We start from the raw sequence: 19021 nt of genomic DNA on the forward strand, positions 1-19021 counted from the left end.
TCTGCTTTTCACTCCCCCCCCTCCCCCCCTTTCCCTCCTCAAGCACAATTTCCTGATGCGGCACCTAGTAGCCCACTATCCTGTCCCTACACGCTGCCACAGGCAGGACTAGCACCTTCCTCAATATGTAACGTGCTATCCCCCCCCCCCCCCCCCCACACACACACACACACACACACACACACTCACTGCTCCGCACCTCTTTTGTACCCACAACTACCTACCACAACAAATATGCAATAAGGAAAACGTGGTTCCACCTTTTACAAACACAGTTTCTCTTGTCTTACTAGCCAAGCGTGTTTTGGAGTTTTCCTATCTTCAGTTGGTTTTATTTATTATCTTATTATTACATATTTGTATTCACAAGTCTCTTTGGTATTTGTAGTACAGCTATGATTATTGCCTTCCGTTATGTCATTTTTTGTAGATTTTGTGTTTTCGTGCTTCTGCAGGATGTCTAACTGAAGATGGAGAAACTTCACTGAAACGTGGTAGTAAAACAAGAAAAATTGTGTTTGCTGAAGGCAGAACCAAATTTCTCTCATTATATATTAGGAAGCAAGTGCAGACAAAGAAAGAGATTCAACCACAAAATGATCACCACACACACTCCTTTGTCATTTATTTACTAGCTTATTGACTTTTTCTTATCACTCTGTTGACAGTTTTCATTTTATCAATTATTTGTTTCTGTTCTGCGTATAATCTTTTGTACTGATATTCTCAAACTGTGCTTTGAATTTTGCAGGTCTTCAGTATGTTTCTGGATACTCTAAATGAACTAATTCTAGCACATAAAGATGATTTACATGATTGGATATACATTCTGCTTACACGTCTCATGAATAAACTTGGTGGAGATTTGCTGGGTTCAATCCAAAATAAAATACACAAGTCATTATCTATTGTAAGGTAAGTGTTATATATTTTAAATTTGCAAAATGTGTTATCTGTTCTGTGTTGAAGTAGGTATTCGGATTTGAGTTTTACATTACTACACAAATTAACAAATTCTGTTGATGTAAGACAATAGTAGCTTTCATAATTTTGCACTTTCATATTCAGAGCCAGCTGGGGAATCTTAGCAGCAGAAAACAAGAAAGAGGTGCAACTATTCATTTGAATTATGAAAGGGAGCTTTATATTTATGGTCCCCCCGCCCCCCACCCGTAGCAGTACACATTTTTATTAAATGTTTTATCTGTGTTTTTAGTCATGCGTTCTCTCCCTCCCTCCCTCCATAATCCTCTACAACTATATTTAGTTTTAAAATTTTCCATTATAATATTTTTAAGATGCACATGCAACTTGCCAAAGTGGTGTGAAAGTTTTAAATCTCATTTGGCTGTGTGTGCTGCTGTTTTCTAAGTTTGCTTAATATTTCTAATAATATTGTTTTTATATTTTCTTGCTTTATCCTGCAGGGAATCATTTCCACTGGAACTCCAAATGAATGCAATTATAAGGTTCCTGGTTGATCAGACTCAAACACCCAATTCTAAAGTTAAAGTAGCTGTTCTTCAATACTTGGCCCAGCTTGCATCCTATATGGATGCCTCATCCTTTAACCCAGGTGCCCGAGAAGCAGCTGCAGCTTTAGCCAAAGTAATCAGTTGGACAAATGATCAGAAATCAGCTGAAATCAGAAAAGCCGCTCAGAACGCTCTAATTGCATTATTCAACCTGAATACACCTCAGGTGACAATGATTTTGTCATCACTGTCTCCAGATTACCAGGTAAGCATACATTATCAGGAAACACTTTCACTTATACATTGTTTAATTATGTGTAGCTTGAAACTTCATGTAGATTAGCTTGTGTGGTAATTAATAGTGATAATGTTAAGATTTAGGACACTTGATGTGGAACTGATTATTACTGCAATTCTGTTCAAATTCTGCCTCTGTATGTATAGCATTATGACAAACATTTATACTTGATGCACACTATTTCTGCTATGCTGTGAGCTTTGTTTGACTTTTTTTATCACTGAGATGACTATTTTTGTGAAAACCATCAGTGAACATTGTATTAACACATTGCCAGTATAATAATGTCATGTGACGAGGGCCTCCCGTCGGGTAGACTGTTCGCCTGGTGCAAGTCTTTCAAGTTGGCGCCACTTCGGCGACTTGCGTGTCGATGCAGATGAAATAATGATGATGATTAGGACAACAGAACACCCAGTCCCTGAGCGGAGAAAACCTCCGACCCAGCCGGGAATCAAACCCGGACCCTTTGGATTGACATTCTGTCGCGCTGACCGCTCAGCTAGCGGGCGCGGACATTGCCAGTTATTGTACTTTCTGTAATTTTGTGTTGTATTAAACATCTTGATTCCTGTAGTGATTCAAGCAACAATGTAGAAATCTTTTTTACCATTACATTTATATTTGGCAAGCCACAAATCATGCATGGCAGGATTTACTTATCACTAGTATCACTTCTGCCTGCCCCACCTTGTTCACAATCAAGTGTAATATGATGTGGGAGAATAATGAGACCCCCACCACTTGTCTGTTACCTCCAGTAATTGTTTGTTCCTGACTCCAGTGGCAATGTTGAAGTCAAAGCTCAGTGTTCTGCTCTTCCGGCCTTTTTTGTCAGCTTTCCTGACCTTGGAGCCACTACTTCTCACTCCTGTAGCTCCTCAGTTGGTATCATGAAGCTGAGTGCTCCCCATTTCAGTCCTCATACTAAGGAAAAATCCCAGCAGTACCAGAAATTGAACCCAAGTTGTCCACATAGCAGCCAGAGCTATCGAGATAGACACCAGGGCAATATGATCAACACAGTTTATAGTAGTATGTTGTGAGAATTTTCTAGAAAAACACATTACACAAAATTATTTTGTTCTGTAGTTAAAGGGGTTCAGAAAGATGTAGAAAAGTTTTTTATAAATTGCTGAGGTGAACAAGAAAGTAACGGACAGGATAAATTTTTTTTTTTGTGATTGGGGTGATTCAGTAGGGTAAGCTGTTGGTTGTAGTTTGTTGCTGTCGCACTCAGTCTTATTGTAGCATGGCAGCTATGAAATCTGTATATCTTTTATGGAAACAAGTTCTTTACTAAAGGTAGTAATCTCTAAGTTCATTACTCTTGATCAAACGCAGTCCTAAGAAATTAAACCAAAATTATGCCATCTATTTCGTAATGATATCACACATGTACACAATTTATACCTGAGAAGAACAGTGTTGTGTTTTATGCAAAACTTTAACATTTTTTGCTCGTCTCTCACTCTTTTGTTTCTTTTCATTTCCCCCTCCCTCTGCCAAATAATTGTATTTTTTCCCATTAAATAGTGAAATATTGCTGAAATGTTCAATCTAGTTTGTAATCAACTGTCCTTAACTGCCGTTGAATTCTATGTTGTACACTCCTGCCTGAAAATATAATACATATAAATTAAACAGTGGCCAGTATGTGCTTCAACAGTTGGTCAGTTTTATATCCTCATGTTTCTGGCCTCACACCTTAATGAGGTCTTTGAACTTTGTTCGGATTAGAATACAGTGTGCAATTAAATGGTTTGCTAGTGTATCAATTGTCATGCGAGTGAGCTATGAACTAGTAGACAGTTCATTCAAGTCCATCACATGAAATGTGTAATAGGAGTAAAACTCAGTCACTAACAGTATCATCACTGTTGTTATCAGTAGTAGTAGAACTTTTAGTTGTAGTGGTGGTGGTGGTTCTGGTTGTAGTTGGAGGAGGATAAATAGAGTTGTAGAACTAGAGAGATGAAATTTGAATCATGTGAGAAATGTTAATGTAAGTACACTTCGACAATAGCAAAATCAAATGCAGGTTTATATGAAGTCATTTAATTGTACAGGAAACAGCAGCAAGCCTTGTAAATAGCCATGTAAGGCGCAGTAGCACGGGAAGTTCGCCCCCATCACCATCACCACATGTTCAGTCTCCAGCAACTCCACAGTCTAGGCCTTCTCTGGAGATGGATGAGGGAAGTCTCAATCCAGAAGAAGTGTACAGGTAACTAGAACCTCTTTTGTTGATATTTCTTTATTCTTAGTCTATGGAGCCTTAATTATTATTTAATTATTCAAATCAGAAACAAAACCATACATGGTTATTACCATTAAAAACAAATGAAAGAATAACTGCTCTTTAATTTCACTCAGACTCACAAATAGATCTTCTTCCATGCAAGGTGCAGACCACAGTAGGTAATCCAGTAGATGCTCCAAGTTCTGTGGTAATTGCAAAAGGTAGTAAAGGAAAAAGATGGTGCATGGCTAGCCCACCATTCGTAGCTATAAATGCCTAATTTGGACTGAAAACGTTGCCGGCCGGAGTGGCCTTGCAGTTCTAGGCGCTACAGTCTGGAACCGAGCAACCGCTATGGTCGCAGGTTCGAATCCTGCCTCGGGGCATGGATGTGTGTGCTGTCCTTGGGTTAGTTAGGTTTAATTAGTTCGAAGTTCTAGGCGACTGATGACCTCAGAAGTTAAGTCGCATAGTGCTCAGAGCCATTTGATTGAAAACATTGTGTATTGATTGACCAGTACCATGTAAAGCAGCTTGTGTGCTTTGCATTAGAAATGAACAAGATTTTGAGAAGTACTATGAGAGAACTACAGAAAAGTACACAACCCAGTATGGTGGTAAATGACTGAAAAACCACCAAACTTTTGGCAAGAACTTTCAACAATACTTGCTTTTGATTTATTCCTTTATTTTCTCATTCATTTCAGTACTCCCTCTTCGTCTTTACTCCTCTCCATTGAATTTCATTTTTAATGTGTGAATAATAACCACTGGTTTTGTTTCTTCTGTGATATTCATAGTGCTTAACAGAAATAAGCAAATTTTTCAATTTTACCTGCAGTCTTCAGAATATATTTTTATGATACTAGTAATAACAAATCTCTGTGGTGAGTGTCCATTGAGATGAAGCATTGTGTAAATTAAAACTGTTTTCTGGGCTAGAAATAAATTTCCACATTTCACATAATGCAGCACTACTACACAAGGTGTTGCGTTTGTAACGTGCGCGTGGGGCACACAATACTCCTTAAAGCCTGTACTATGGTAAGTTGGCGGGCTTCACCTTATGAGAAAGGATTTTTGTATAGAAATTGACCGCGTGTACCTGAATGGAGGCAAATCAGACTTACACCCACTCTGTAATAACAATGATACGTCATGCAAGTCCGAAATGCAACTACACGTCAGGATGGACAAGAAACAACACAGAATATGCTACCAATTTGCTAATAATACGGTCGCCAGCCTAATTAGGCATTAACTGAGTTTCTTCCCTGTACAAGTTGATGTACGTTCATACAAAACAACACGTAATAACACTGCATAATATGGTAAATTTTTGAACCAGAAAATCTACCGAACTGATAATTTCACTTTCTGTACTAATATGGATAAACCATAAATACACAACATTACACTATAATGTTTACTACAAAACTTCGTACTGTCTATTGATCTGATTAAAATCGGGCATAGGTTACCCTAGAAATAGCACTTTGGAAACACAAACACAATGTCAATTTTGATAAAGGTAAAACACTGATAAATTTTGGTTTTTTGATATTGACTTTAACTTTACTGATCAAATCAGTTTGGAACACTTCAGAACTCAAATGAATAAAAAAGGGGGGGACCCTGAAACTGTTATGATCTCTGTATACAAAAAATTTAATTACTGAAATCATTGCGTGCTCAAAATTTCCACTATATGAGTTACTACTCTTTTTATCTTATTTCCTGCTCATTTAAATACCATTATATCTGTCTCGACATAATTAAACTTCATTACTAAACCAATTTCAAAATTATCTTCCAACTTTGTCAGACCTTTGTTATCTATCTAATGGTTCATTAACAAGACAGTTCCTTAAACATCACTCTAACATAGCTAGGTCTGCAGGTAATTATTATTAACATAAACTTTAATTCTTCATTTCGGGACGCTCGGATTGCACAACATTTTGAAAGGACCCTGGCTAGGTTAGTTGTGAGGATAATTAAATGATAGGACAGTTCTGGTAAAATTTAAGTTGTTATTGAACACTATGGAACAAAAGTAACACTGGTCCACACGAATACAGTACTAAAAGTTTCAACCTGTTCGTATCGATGCGGCGGTTGGCGGGCAGCGAGATGGCGAGGCACAGAGCACACATACAACCACAGCAATGGCTCGTGATGTATCGGCACTTTACTTCTTCATAGTGTCGCAATGCTTTTCCATTTAGTGCCTATGGAATTTTGCCATGCTGTATAGGCGTCGGAATGGCATATCCGAGGCTCAATGAAACTATGTCTTCCAGGAGAGCCTCCTCGATCCGGACCGGGTTGCTCAGACCAATGCCAAACTCCAACTACTACTGCTGAGCCCGTTATGCCGTGCAGCGCCCGTGTGCATTTTCCCGCGCTCGCCTGCCATCCACCTTTTACCGCTCCCTTACAAGCCGGGTATTCACCCGAGGTTTTGCATTCTACGTATCCTAATACATTGCCTACGTATGGACCAGACGCACAATTACAACTTTAACATCTTACAACAGTTACAACATTTGTTACACTTCAATTCTATTATAATATTGCTTGAAATTTGACATAAACATTAATATTCACATCGAAAATTGTTTACAGTTTCTTTATCATAATGGCATGAAAAAAAAAAGAAATGAAATCAGAACATCGATTACACTAATTTATCGAAAAATCAGAAAAAAATTATTATATGTACAATAGTACAGCATTGTTGTTGTTACACGTTGATATGTAAGAACTTTGGAAAGTTTGTTAAACATGTCATCCCACACTACGACCATTGTGAAACAAGAGTGGCACATTGTCAGAACAGAATTCAGGTCCCAGTTTTCCTTCAGACTCAGTTGTGCTACATTACGAATAACAGATGTAACATAGTGTGTGAGGGAAATAGCACGGTAACTGGAGACGTCCTCCAAAGTTGAAGTACATGCAACAGTAAGATTGTTGCAGGCAAAACATGTACTTCCCGTAGTTCCCAAAGTGATAATTCACCACTCACCACCCAATGTACAAAATACTCTGGCCCATTCTTATGACACAGCTACTCTTAACCCTGGCCACATGTGTCATACTCTTGTGGAAAACAAAATTTCTAAATATGCACAGTGCACCGCAGCACATCATATTCAAGACCTATCACCTGTGAAAGCAGTCATGTTATTTACTGCTCCATTGTAACTTTTATGTGGACATGATTACCTACCAGTTATCTACCCGAATGAATGGCCACTGTGAAAATGTATCCAAGAGCAGAGTTAACCACCCAGTTGTGGAACACACTACTGAGCACAACATACTCGATGTCAGTGGCTGCTGAACAATCCATGTCCCCATGTCCCTCCTCCCCCAATGTCAGCTTCTCTGTACTGCATAGATGAACATTGCCCTTATACATCCTTCTATCCTTCAGTCCTCTTGGCTTATCCTGTCGTGTTGCTGCACCTTCCTCCCAGCTGTCAGCCACCCTCACCACCAATACTTCCTCCCCTTCCCCACCAACCCTTCCCCCTCTCCACCTTCTTTTTCCCTTTCCTTACTAGACCTGATCCCCCCCATGAACCATGGACCTTGCCGTTGGTGCGGAGGCTTGCGTGCCTCAGCGATACAGATGGCCGTACCGTAGGTGCAACCACAACGGAGGGGTATCTGTTGAGAGGCCAGACAAACATGTGGTTCCTGAAGAGGGGCAGCAGCCTTTTCAGTAGTTGCAGGGGCAACAGTCTGGATGATTGACTGATCTGGCCTTGTAACATTAACCAAAACGGCCTTGCTGTGCTGGTACTGCGAACGGCTGAAAGCAAGGGGAAACTACAGCCGTAATTTCACCCGAGGACATGCAGCTTTACTGTATGATTAAATGATGATGGCGTCCTCTTGGGTAAAATATTCCGGAGGTAAAATAGTCCCCCATTCGGATCTCCGGGCGGGGACTACTCAAGAGGACGTCGTTATCAGGAGAAAGAAAACTGGCATTCTACGGATCGGAGCGTGGAATGTCAGATCCCTTAATCGGGCAGGTAGGTTAGAAAATTTAAAAAGGGAAATGGATAGGTTAAAGTTAGATATAGTGGGAATTAGTGAAGTTCGGTGGCTGGAGGAACAAGACTTTTGGTCAGGTGGATACAGGGTTATAAATACAAAATCAAATAGGGGTAATGCAGGAGTAGGTTTAATAATGAATAAAAAAATAGGAGTGCGGGTTAGCTACTACAAACAGCATAGTGAACGCATTATTGTGGCCAAGATAGACACAAAGCCCATGCCTACTACAGTAGTACAAGTTTATATGCCAACTAGCTCTGCAGATGATGAAGAAATTGATGAAATGTATGATGAGATAAAAGAAATTATTCAGGTAGTGAAGGGAGACGAAAATTTAATAGTCATGGGTGACTGGAATTCGTCAGTAGGAAAAGGGAGAGAAGGAAACATAGTAGGTGAATATGGATTGGGGGGAAGAAATGAAAGAGGAAGCCGCCTTGTAGAATTTTGCACAGAGCATAACTTAATCATAGCTAACACTTGGTTCAAGAATCATGAAAGAAGGTTGTATACCTGGAAGAATCCTGGAGATATTAAAAGGTATCAGATAGATTACATAATGGTAAGACAGAGATTTAGGAACCAGGTTTTAAATTGTAAGACATTTCCAGGGGCAGATGTGGATTCTGACCACAATCTATTGGTTATGAACTGCAGATTGAAACTGAAGAAACTGCAAAAAGGCAGGAATTTAAGGAGATGGGACCTGGATAAACTGAAAGAACCAGAGGTTGTACAGAGTTTCAGGGAGAGCATAAGGGAACAATTGACAGGAATGGGGGAAAGAAATACAGTAGAAGAAGAATGGGTAGCTCTGAGGGATGAAGTAGTGAAGGCAGCAGAGGATCAAGTAGGTAAAAAGACGAGGGCTAATAGAAATCCTTGGGTAACAGAAGAAATATTGAATTTAATTGATGAAAGGAGAAAATATAAAAATGCAGTAAATGAAGCAGGCAAAAAGGAATACAAACGTCTCAAAAATGAGATCGAGAGGAAGTGCAAAATGTCCAAGCAGGGATGGCTAGAGGACAAATGTAAGGATGTAGAGGCTTGTCTCACTAGGGGTAAGATAGATACTGCCTACAGGAAAATTAAAGAGGCCTTTGGAGAGAAGAGAACCACTTGTATGAATATCAAGAGCTCAGATGGCAACCCAGTTCTCAGCAAAGAAGGGAAGGCAGAAAGGTGGAAGGAGTATATAGAGGGTTTATACAAGGGCGATGTACTTGAGGACAATATTATGGAAATGGAAGAGGATGTAGATCAAGATGAAATGGGAGATAAGATACTGCGTGAAGAGTTTGACAGAGCACTGAAAGACCTGAGTCGAAACAAGGCCCCGGGAGTAGACAACATTCCATTAGAACTACTGATGGCCTTGGGAGAGCCAGTCATGACAAAACTCTACCAACTGGTGAGCAAGATGTATGAGACAGGCGAAATACCCACAGACTTCAAGAAGAATATAATAATTCCAATCCCAAAGAAAGCAGGTGTTGACAGATGTGAAAATTACCGAACTATCAGTTTAATAAGTCACAGCTGCAAAATACTAATGCGAATTCTTTACAGACGAATGGAAAAACTGGTAGAAGCGGACCTCGGGGAAGATCAGTTTGGATTCCGTAGAAATGTTGGAACACGTGAGGCAATACTAACCTTACGACTTATCTTAGAAGAAAGATTAAGAAAAGGCAAACCTACGTTTCTAGCATTTGTAGACTTAGAGAAAGCATTTGACAACGTTAACTGGAATACTCTCTTTCAAATTCTGAAGGTGGCAGGGGTAAAATACAGGGAGCGAAAGGCTATTTACAATTTGTACAGAAACCAGATGGCAGTTATAAGAGTCGAGGGGCATGAAAGGGAAGCAGTGGTTGGGAAAGGGGTGAGACAGGGTTGTAGCCTCTCCCCGATGTTATTCAATCTGTATATTGAGCAAGCAGTAAAGGAAACAAAAGAAAAATTCGGAGTAGGTATTAAAATTCATGGAGAAGAAGTAAAAACTTTGAGGTTCGCCGATGACATTGTAATTCTGTCAGAGACAGCAAAGGACTTGGAAGAGCAGTTGAACGGAATGGACAGTGTCTTGAAAGAAGGATATAAGATGAACATCAACAAAAGCAAAACGAGGATAATGGAATGTAGTCAAATTAAATCGGGTGATGCTGAGGGTATTAGATTAGGAAATGAGACACTTAAAGTAGTAAAGGAGTTTTGCTATTTAGGGAGTAAAATAACTGATGATGGTCGAAGTAGAGAGGATATACAATGTAGACTGGCAATGGCAAGGAAATCGTTTCTGAAGAAGAGAAATTTGTTAACATCGAGTATAGATTTAAGTGTCAGGAAGTCGTTTCTGAAAGTATTTGTATGGAGTGTAGCCATGTATGGAAGTGAAACATGGACGATAACCAGTTTGGACAAGAAGAGAATAGAAGCTTTCGAAATGTGGTGCTACAGAAGAATGCTGAAGATAAGGTGGGTAGATCACGTAACTAATGAGGAGGTATTGAATAGGATTGGGGAGAAGAGAAGTTTGTGGCACAACTTGACTAGAAGAAGGGATCGGTTGGTAGGACATGTTTTGAGGCATCAAGGGATCACAAATTTAGCATTGGAGGGCAGCGTGGAGGGTAAAAATCGTAGAGGGAGACCAAGAGATGAATACACTAAGCAGATTCAGAAGGATGTTGGTTGCAGTAGGTACTGGGAGATGAAGAAGCTTGCACAGGATAGAGTAGCATGGAGAGCTGCATCAAACCAGTCTCAGGACTGAAGACCACAACAACAACAACTAGACCTGATACAACCCTTGCCCAAGTCTAGCTGCAGTACTGGTACATGTAGTTGGGCAGTACAATATACACCTGCAGGTGTATGTATATGTGTATTCTGCACTAGTTAGCTCTGTAGACAGACATCGTCCAAGCTCAGCAACATTGTTAGTCTTGTTTTTGTGCCTTCAATCACTCGACACCAGAACTATACGGTGAGATGTTACCTTTACCCATTTAATTATTTATAGTGCACCAAGGAATTTCCGTTACATGTAGCACAAGTTAGATTAGAGAAGCTTGCATTAGATTTTCCTCTAAGTCACATATTGTGTGAGGTGGTGCAGTTGTGTTTAAAACATTTGAGTGGAATGCAGTTCAAACTCATTTTTGGTTATTCTGATTTGGATTTCTCATAAATCTCTTGCGGCAGAGGATTTTAACCTAATTAGTCCTGCTCTTTCCCACCCACACCTGGAGGGGTTTGAAATTTTGTAACCCTATTTAAAATGCAGTGCAGTATCACATGTCAGTGTAAAATACATTTAAGACTACATATTCAAAACGATTCACAAAATCAAATTTTTCATTTCCTATTTTTCTAGGAATCTGTATCTGAATGTCTTCAGAGCTGAAGATCACAGTTTATGAACATTTCAAAATAAATTTATTGCCTTTTGGCTTTCTCTGTTACTTGTCATTGGAGTTACATACAAATATTTTTAGAGTTCAGAGGTCAAGTATAAACAGTGTTACAAGCTTTTCACTTTGACATTGGTTCTTACAGGTAACCAGAATGAATTGGTGTTAACAATTTGAAATTATTGTGAAGCTAAATTCAAACTTACAGATGATCATGTCTGTTTTCAGAACAGAGCTTAACAGAGCATTATGTGATGCTTGAAATGGCTACGTGTTCCGAGTATTTTATTTTTATTCAAACACCCCCCCCCCCCCCCTTACAGTCATCCCAATGTTGGTGAATATAATAGTTAGTCATTATGAAAGTTCTGTTTAAAGTATTACAGTATCTTTTAAATACATTTTGTGACAACCCAAAGAAGAATTGTAATTCTGCATTGCATGAATGTCCCTGAATCATAGAACTGATACAATCCGTCCAAAAGATATTGGGAAGCAGAACTGTCATTCAGCAGTTCTGTTGATGAATTAGGCACATTTTGCAAATTTTTGTGAGCAGAGGAAAAACATCATTTTAAAAATGAAGCATTCAGCAGCTATGTTTCAGCCCAAAGTGAAAATCAAACTATAATGGTGTACTCTGAGGTGACAGAAGTCATGGGATAGCGATATGCACATATATATACATGGCAGTAGTGTCGGGTCCACAAGGCACGGAGGTATGGCAGTAGTATTGGGTCCACAGGGTAGAAAAGGGCTGTGTATTGACAGAGGTGTCTTTTGCATCCGTATGATTTATGTGGAAATGTTTCTGAATGTGACTGTGGCCTCATGATGGGCATTGACAGACTTTGAACGCCAAATGGTAGTTGGAGTTAGACGCCTGGGGCATTCCATTTTGGAAATCATTAGCAAATTCACTATTCAAAGATCCACAGTGCCAAGAGGGTGCTGAGCAGCAGTGTTTGCGTAAAGTTGTCAGTGCTGACAGACAAGCAACACTGCAAGAAATAACCACAGAAATCAATGTGGGACGTACGATGAACATATCCATTAAGGCAACACAACAAAATTTGGCGTTAATGGGCTAGGGCGGCAGACAACTGATTAGAGTGCCTTTGCTAGCAGCACGTCATCACAATCATCGTGTCTCCTGGGCTCGTGACCATTTCAGTTGGGCCCTAGATTATTGGAAAACAGTGGCCTGATTAGATGAGTCTCAATTTCAGCTGATGAGAGCCGATTGTAGGGTTTGAGTGTGGCAGAGACCCAGCAAAGCTATGGACCTGGATTGTCAACAAGGCTCTACAAGGTTGCTTTGTAATGAGGTGGGCTATGCATACATGGAATGGACTGGGTCCTCCAGTCCAACTGAACCAATAATTGACAGGAAATGGTTGTGTTAGGAGACTATTTGCAGTCGCCCATGGGCTTGATGCTCCGAAACAACAATGAAATTTTCATGGTTGACAATGCGCCATGACACCAGGCCACAGTTGTTTGCGCTTGGTTTGAAGAACAGTCTGGAAAATTTGAGCGAATGATTCGGCCAACCAGATAGCCTGACATGAATCCCATTGAACATTTATGGAACATAATCAGGAAATCAGTTCATGCGCAGAACCCTGCAGTGGCGACACTTTCACAATTATAAATGGCTATAGAGGCAGCATGGCTCAGTATTTCTGCAGGGGATTTCCAACATCCTGCAGGTCGAGTTGCTGCACTACACCAGGCAAAAAAAAAAAGAGGCCCAATACGATATTAGGAAGTATCCCATTACTTTTGTCACCTCAGTTTAATATCAAGTTCCAGAGTTTTCAACTGGGTGAGCTTGTCAAAAAAGTGCTGGAAATAGCTGTATTTTTCCCAGATACATTTATATGTGTGATATTTACTAACTAAAGTGCATTGCACAAGCTGATTGTTGTGATCATATCAGTGAAAACAAGTTTATTACTCTCTTTTTGTCACTATTCAAAAGATCCAATTTTTTACCGTGTGTTATCATTAGTATGAATATTGACAACCATATATTAAAATTTATTTCTTCTGTTGTGTCTTCAGTCTTCTTACGAAGCAGACGTGTTTTACCTTCTGTGTGGGATGTTTGTTACAGTTATTTACTGACATGCATTGAGGTGGTTTTCCGCTCTTCCAGAGAATCTTTAAGTGTAGATTTTGAAATCCCTAGATGGTTATGCAATGTCTACAGAACATTTTCCATAGAAATTGGAAGGTAGTACTTACATACATGCAGGAAGATAAGAGCTAAAACTAGCCGTGTTTCACAAGTGTTGACCATTTTGTATAGATTAACTAAAAAGAGAACCAGTTTGGCACAGGTGTCACTGCTCCGGAGTGTACATGTCCATGTGGAAATTTGTGTGTTCTTCATTGACTCAAACCACTGATGTGGGTGATGGCAATAGTATCACCTAATTGACCCTGTAGGTTAGTTTCCACACATTTGCATCAGTTGGAAACGGCACACACTGGGGATGCAATGGTTTGAAAGTACTATGTGTTGTGTTCCTACCATGACTGAAAGCAGTTTTCATGGATAAGGGGGCCGGGCGCTGATAACCACGCAGTTGAGCGCCCCACAAACCTAACATCATCATGGATATGGGGTGGACACTAATACTGGCAGTTACTAGAACCAGGAAGAACAGATAAGCAGTCAATATCATCCTTTTTAGACAGTGAGGTGACATCATTTAGTTCCAGTATGGTGAACATAGAAGATTTATGGGCAAAGTTTAAACGGATTGTAAATTACACTGTGGAGAAATGTGTGCCGAGTAAATGGATTAAGCAAGCAAAAGACCCACCTTCATTTAGCAACGAAATTCAGAAAAGTCTGAGGAAGCAAAGGCTATTGCACTCTTGATTCAAAAGAGGCCGTGCAAATGATGACAGGCAAAAGTTAGTAGAAATTTGTGCAGCTATAAAAGGATTGATGTGCGTGCCATACGAAGTCTACCACCTCCATACCTTAGCAAAAGATCTTGACGAGAACGCCAAAAATTCTGGTCCTGCATAAAATCATGTAGCAGATCTAAGGCTTCTATCTAGGCACTCATCATAAGTCTGGTGTATTTATAGTGAATCTCTTGTTCGCACGAAGTCCCAAGTGGCTGGAATTTGTGCAAGTGACTCCTGTATATGAGAAGGGTAAAAAAACATACTGAAAAACTTACAGACCAATATCCTTAACATCAGTGTGCTGCAGAATTCTTGAACATATTCTTATTTCAAATATAATAAATTTCCTCCAGACTGAAGAGATTTTGTCCACAAATCAGCATGGTTTTAGGAAGCATCCCTCATGAGAGCTCAGCTTGCCCTTTTCTCATGTGATATCCTGCAAACTATGGATGAAGGGCAACAAGCAGATTCCATAGTCCCAGATTTCTGAAAAGCATTTGACGCAGTGCACCACTACAGACTATTAACGAAGGTATGAGCATACTGAATAGGTTTCCAAATATGTGGGTGTCATGAACACTTCTTAAATAACAGAAGCCAGTGTGTTGTCCTCGATGGCGAGTATTCATCAGAGGAAAGGTTATTGCCAGGAGTGCCCCAGGGAATTGTGCTGGACCGCTTTTATTTTCTATATAGACAAATGATCTGTGGACATGATCTGTGGACATGGTGAGTGGAAATTTAGGACTGTTTGCTAATGACACTGTGATGTATGGGAAGGATACAAGTTGGCTTAGACAAAATTTCTAGTTGGTGTGATAATAGCAGCTTGCTCTAAATGTAGAAAAATTTAAGTTAATGCAGATGAGTAGGAGAAACAAACCCTTAATGTTCTAATATAGCATAAGTAGTGTGCTACCTGACACAAGTCACATTGATTAAATGTCTAGGCGCAACGGTGCAAAGTGATGTAAAATGTAACGAGCGCATAAGGGCAGTAGTAGGAAAGGCGAGTGAGTGACTTGAATTTATTGGGAGAATTTTAGGAAAGTGTGGTTCACCTGTAAAACAGACCACATATAGGACACAAATGTGACTCCACAGAACAACCACAGAAATACAGAATTATAGTTTTGTTGATGGCCTCAGTTCTGTGAAAATGCTGGATAAAGAACGAGAAACTACATCACATGATTCTGGCATCAGTCAGATGTCGTGCGGTATGGAGAAATTAGAAGAACAAATGGAACTGCTTGAGTATTTGAGGTCCGCAGCAGGTTGCATTAAAGGAAAACTTTGAAGCAATTCAAAGTCAAGCTGCTAGTTACCGGTAGGTTCGAACAACACTCAAGTATTATGGACACACTTTGGGAACTCAAATGTGGGTACATGCAGGGAAGACAACATTGTTTTCAAGGAACACCATTGAGAAAATCTAGAGAACTGGTGTTGGAAGCAAACTGTAGAATGAGTTTACTGCCGCCAACATACACTGCATGCAAGGACCATGAAGAGAAGATGCAAGAGGTTAAGACTCGTGTGGAGTCATATAAATACTTGTTGTAGCACTCTGTTTGCTAGTGGAACAGAAAAGGAAGTGACTATTAGTGGTACAGGGAATCCTCTGTCAAGCACTGTTTGGTGGCTTGCCGAGTGCATATGTAGAGGTAGATGTAGAAGGCAAGTAAAATTTGTAGAATAAAGACTAAGGTGGTCTGTATGCCATGTATTAGGTCTCTGTAAGAAACAAAGGAAAGTGGTTGAGGTGTTCACCTCACCTTCAGGAGTGGGCTTTGTGTTCCTATCCCACAAACTTGATTTGCATTTTTCATTGGTTTTTTAAATAATTGCAGATAAATGTCAGAATGGTTCCTTAAACAGTCCATGGCTACTTTCCTTTTCATCCTCTTCTAGCTGGTTTAGTATCCCTCTTAAACTCCAACCCTCCTACATGAGTGGTCTGCAAGTAACGATTTACATAAATAGCAGGTCAGTATGTAATTTTTTTTAAAAATCAATATACTGCAGGGTTTCTACCCTCCCATGGAGGCAGCTATAGCCATGCAATTTTCCTGCTCTGCAAAGCAGTTCATTTGAAACAGCTGTGTGCAGTTGGAAGTACTGTCATTGCAGCTTGTCTTAGTCTGTGGCAGCTCAAAATGAATTATTCACAGCTCATTGAATTTGCATGAGAACATCTAGGATTGTTTATCTCCAAACACTGTGAATACGAACATAGTAGTAGTAGTAGTAGTAGTAGTAGTAGTGTTAGTGTTAGTGTTAGTGTTAGTGTTAGTGGTTGGTGTTGTTGTAGTTGTGAATATGTGAGTACAGATCATTTCACTGAATTCCTTCGTGATGCATCTTTATTAGAGTTTTTTGTGGTTCCTACTTGGAACATATCCTGCAATGAATCTGAAAACCTAAATCCCTGGGTGATGAGCTATTAACAGTCAAACTAGATTAGTATAACCAGTCCTAATATGGATTTTGATCTGCACTAAGAAACACTACTGCAGCCTACATATCACAAAGGCAGAACTGAAAATATCTTTAAAAACTATGGAGGAAAGGCATCTGATGTCTCTTAAGACATACTCCGTATACACTGACGACACAAAACATTAGGATCACTGCCCACCATGAGACTGAATGACACCTGCTTGTGGTGTAGGCATGTGATACAGTAAGGAAAGTATATCAGTGGAGAGCAGAGGTGAAAGGGGAAGCATTTTAGTGACAATATTATCTGCAAATTGGGAAATCCACCAACATTAACGACTTTCACAGTGAAGTTCGTTGGCTGTTCATGTGCTGCTACCATGAGTATGTATGGAAGGTGGTTGAAGGATAGTGAAACCATGAGTAGGCGACAAGCCTCATCGCAGAACATAGAGGTTGGAGGCTTGCCCACTTTGTAAACCAGGGTAGACAGTGATACATGCAAATCTGACTACAGAGTACAATGCTTCTGTAGATATGTGTGTTTTGGAGCACACCTTTGATGACCCCATGTTGACTCCACGAGATCATCAAGTTTGGACCGTAGATCATTGCAAGTGTGTCAGCTGATTAGATGAATCACATTTCTCGTTACACCAGGTCAAAGGTTGTATTCTAGCATGCCACCGTCCAGGTGAACAGCTGCTCGAAATATGCAGTTGTCATAGTTGTATCATTTTCGTATATGAGCAGGCACGTGCGTGCACGGCTGCTTACACACACACACACACACACACACACACACACACACACACACACACACACACACACACACACACACGCAAACCACTTTTATAAGAAAAAACTTGCATGTATGTGTATGATACTTCCATGCCTTCTGTTTGATACCACATATCATGAGAAATAGGCCTGAATTATTATTGAATGCTGACAACCTCTCAGTTATGGTGGCCGTCCTTTGCTGGCCTGATGGTATGCAAAAACAATGTTTTGACACACATTTTATGGAAAAAAGGTGTTTTTCTATTGGGAACTTCATTGGGAGTGAATGGCTTTTTAAAAAGTGGCTACCAGCAAAAGACAGAGGACCATTGTATATTTGGCAAAGAATATCGTTTACAGTGCCAGGTTAGAAATACCTTATTAATGTCCATATCAATTTCATTGACACTTCTTTTCAGACTGCAGGCAAAGAATATGTAGCAATTTCTAACATGCAGAATAAAAAGTAAGAGCTTTAACGAATTTTTCCCTCTTTCCTGCCCACAAATGAGCTGTGGTATTTGCAACATTTCTCTGATTTTGGCTCTCTAATGCTGCTAAGTGAAGGAAATTATTTCATTAAACATGTGTATAGGTAAAGCAATGTTTTGTGGTTTGACAGTGTGACCACTGATGTGAATAAAAATGTCATTAATAAAAAGAGCTTCTGCTATGACTCTTATGGTTGCAAAATAGTAATGGGATATTAGCAGTCACCTTTCAAAGAGATCAATCTAAAATGCTTGTAGACCTAATGTAACACTATGAAATACAACTACATAAATCAAGAGTACACTTGCAGTGGCATGCTATTGATTGCTGAGAGTGCAAGTTCCTAAGGGCAAGTTCCTTTATATGCAGTGATCCAATTCAGGTGTTTTATGGACAACTAATGTCAGTGTTTTAAGATGCCAGTCAATACCCCTCCTCATTTATATTTTCATGTACGTCTCAAATTTTCCATTGTCACAAACAACATGGAAAGGACCATTACTATCTGCCAACACCACCACTGCCAATTATCTGCATCCAGTGTGTTGCGTCTACTCAATCATGCAGTGCCTTCAGTAGATATGGGTGTAACTGCCTAAACAAGTGACTACAAGATATCTACTGCTGTGCTTCAATGAGTGTAATAAGTTAAACTTAATCCCTTGAAAATGAGCTTCCATATCACTGTTGGCTGCCAATTATCAGCATGACCTTCCTTGACATTATCCTTTTTTCCTGACTCTCAACAGTCGACTAGCATCTTTGAACAAATATGTTTGTTGTCACATGAAAGTTGATCTGTATCATTACATAAAATGTTAATCTTCAAGAAACAACAGTCTCAAAATATTTCCACACCTCTGAA

The 19021-nt window shown here is 39.7% G+C and overlaps 1 protein-coding gene across 1 annotated transcript in view; it reads left to right on the plus strand.

Moving 5' to 3' along the window:
- The window catches only part of LOC126449166 (CLIP-associating protein 1-like), a 292116-nt gene that overhangs the window by 236559 nt on the left and 36536 nt on the right, over window positions 1-19021 (plus strand). Inside the window, 3 exon segments of the mRNA XM_050091012.1 lie at window positions 752-915; window positions 1428-1740; window positions 3843-4000. Of these exon segments, the coding sequence (XP_049946969.1) occupies window positions 752-915; window positions 1428-1740; window positions 3843-4000 (635 nt within the window).

Source organism: Schistocerca serialis, unplaced genomic scaffold (genome assembly GCF_023864345.2).
Source record: "Schistocerca serialis cubense isolate TAMUIC-IGC-003099 unplaced genomic scaffold, iqSchSeri2.2 HiC_scaffold_710, whole genome shotgun sequence".
NCBI lineage: Eukaryota > Metazoa > Arthropoda > Insecta > Orthoptera > Acrididae > Schistocerca > Schistocerca serialis.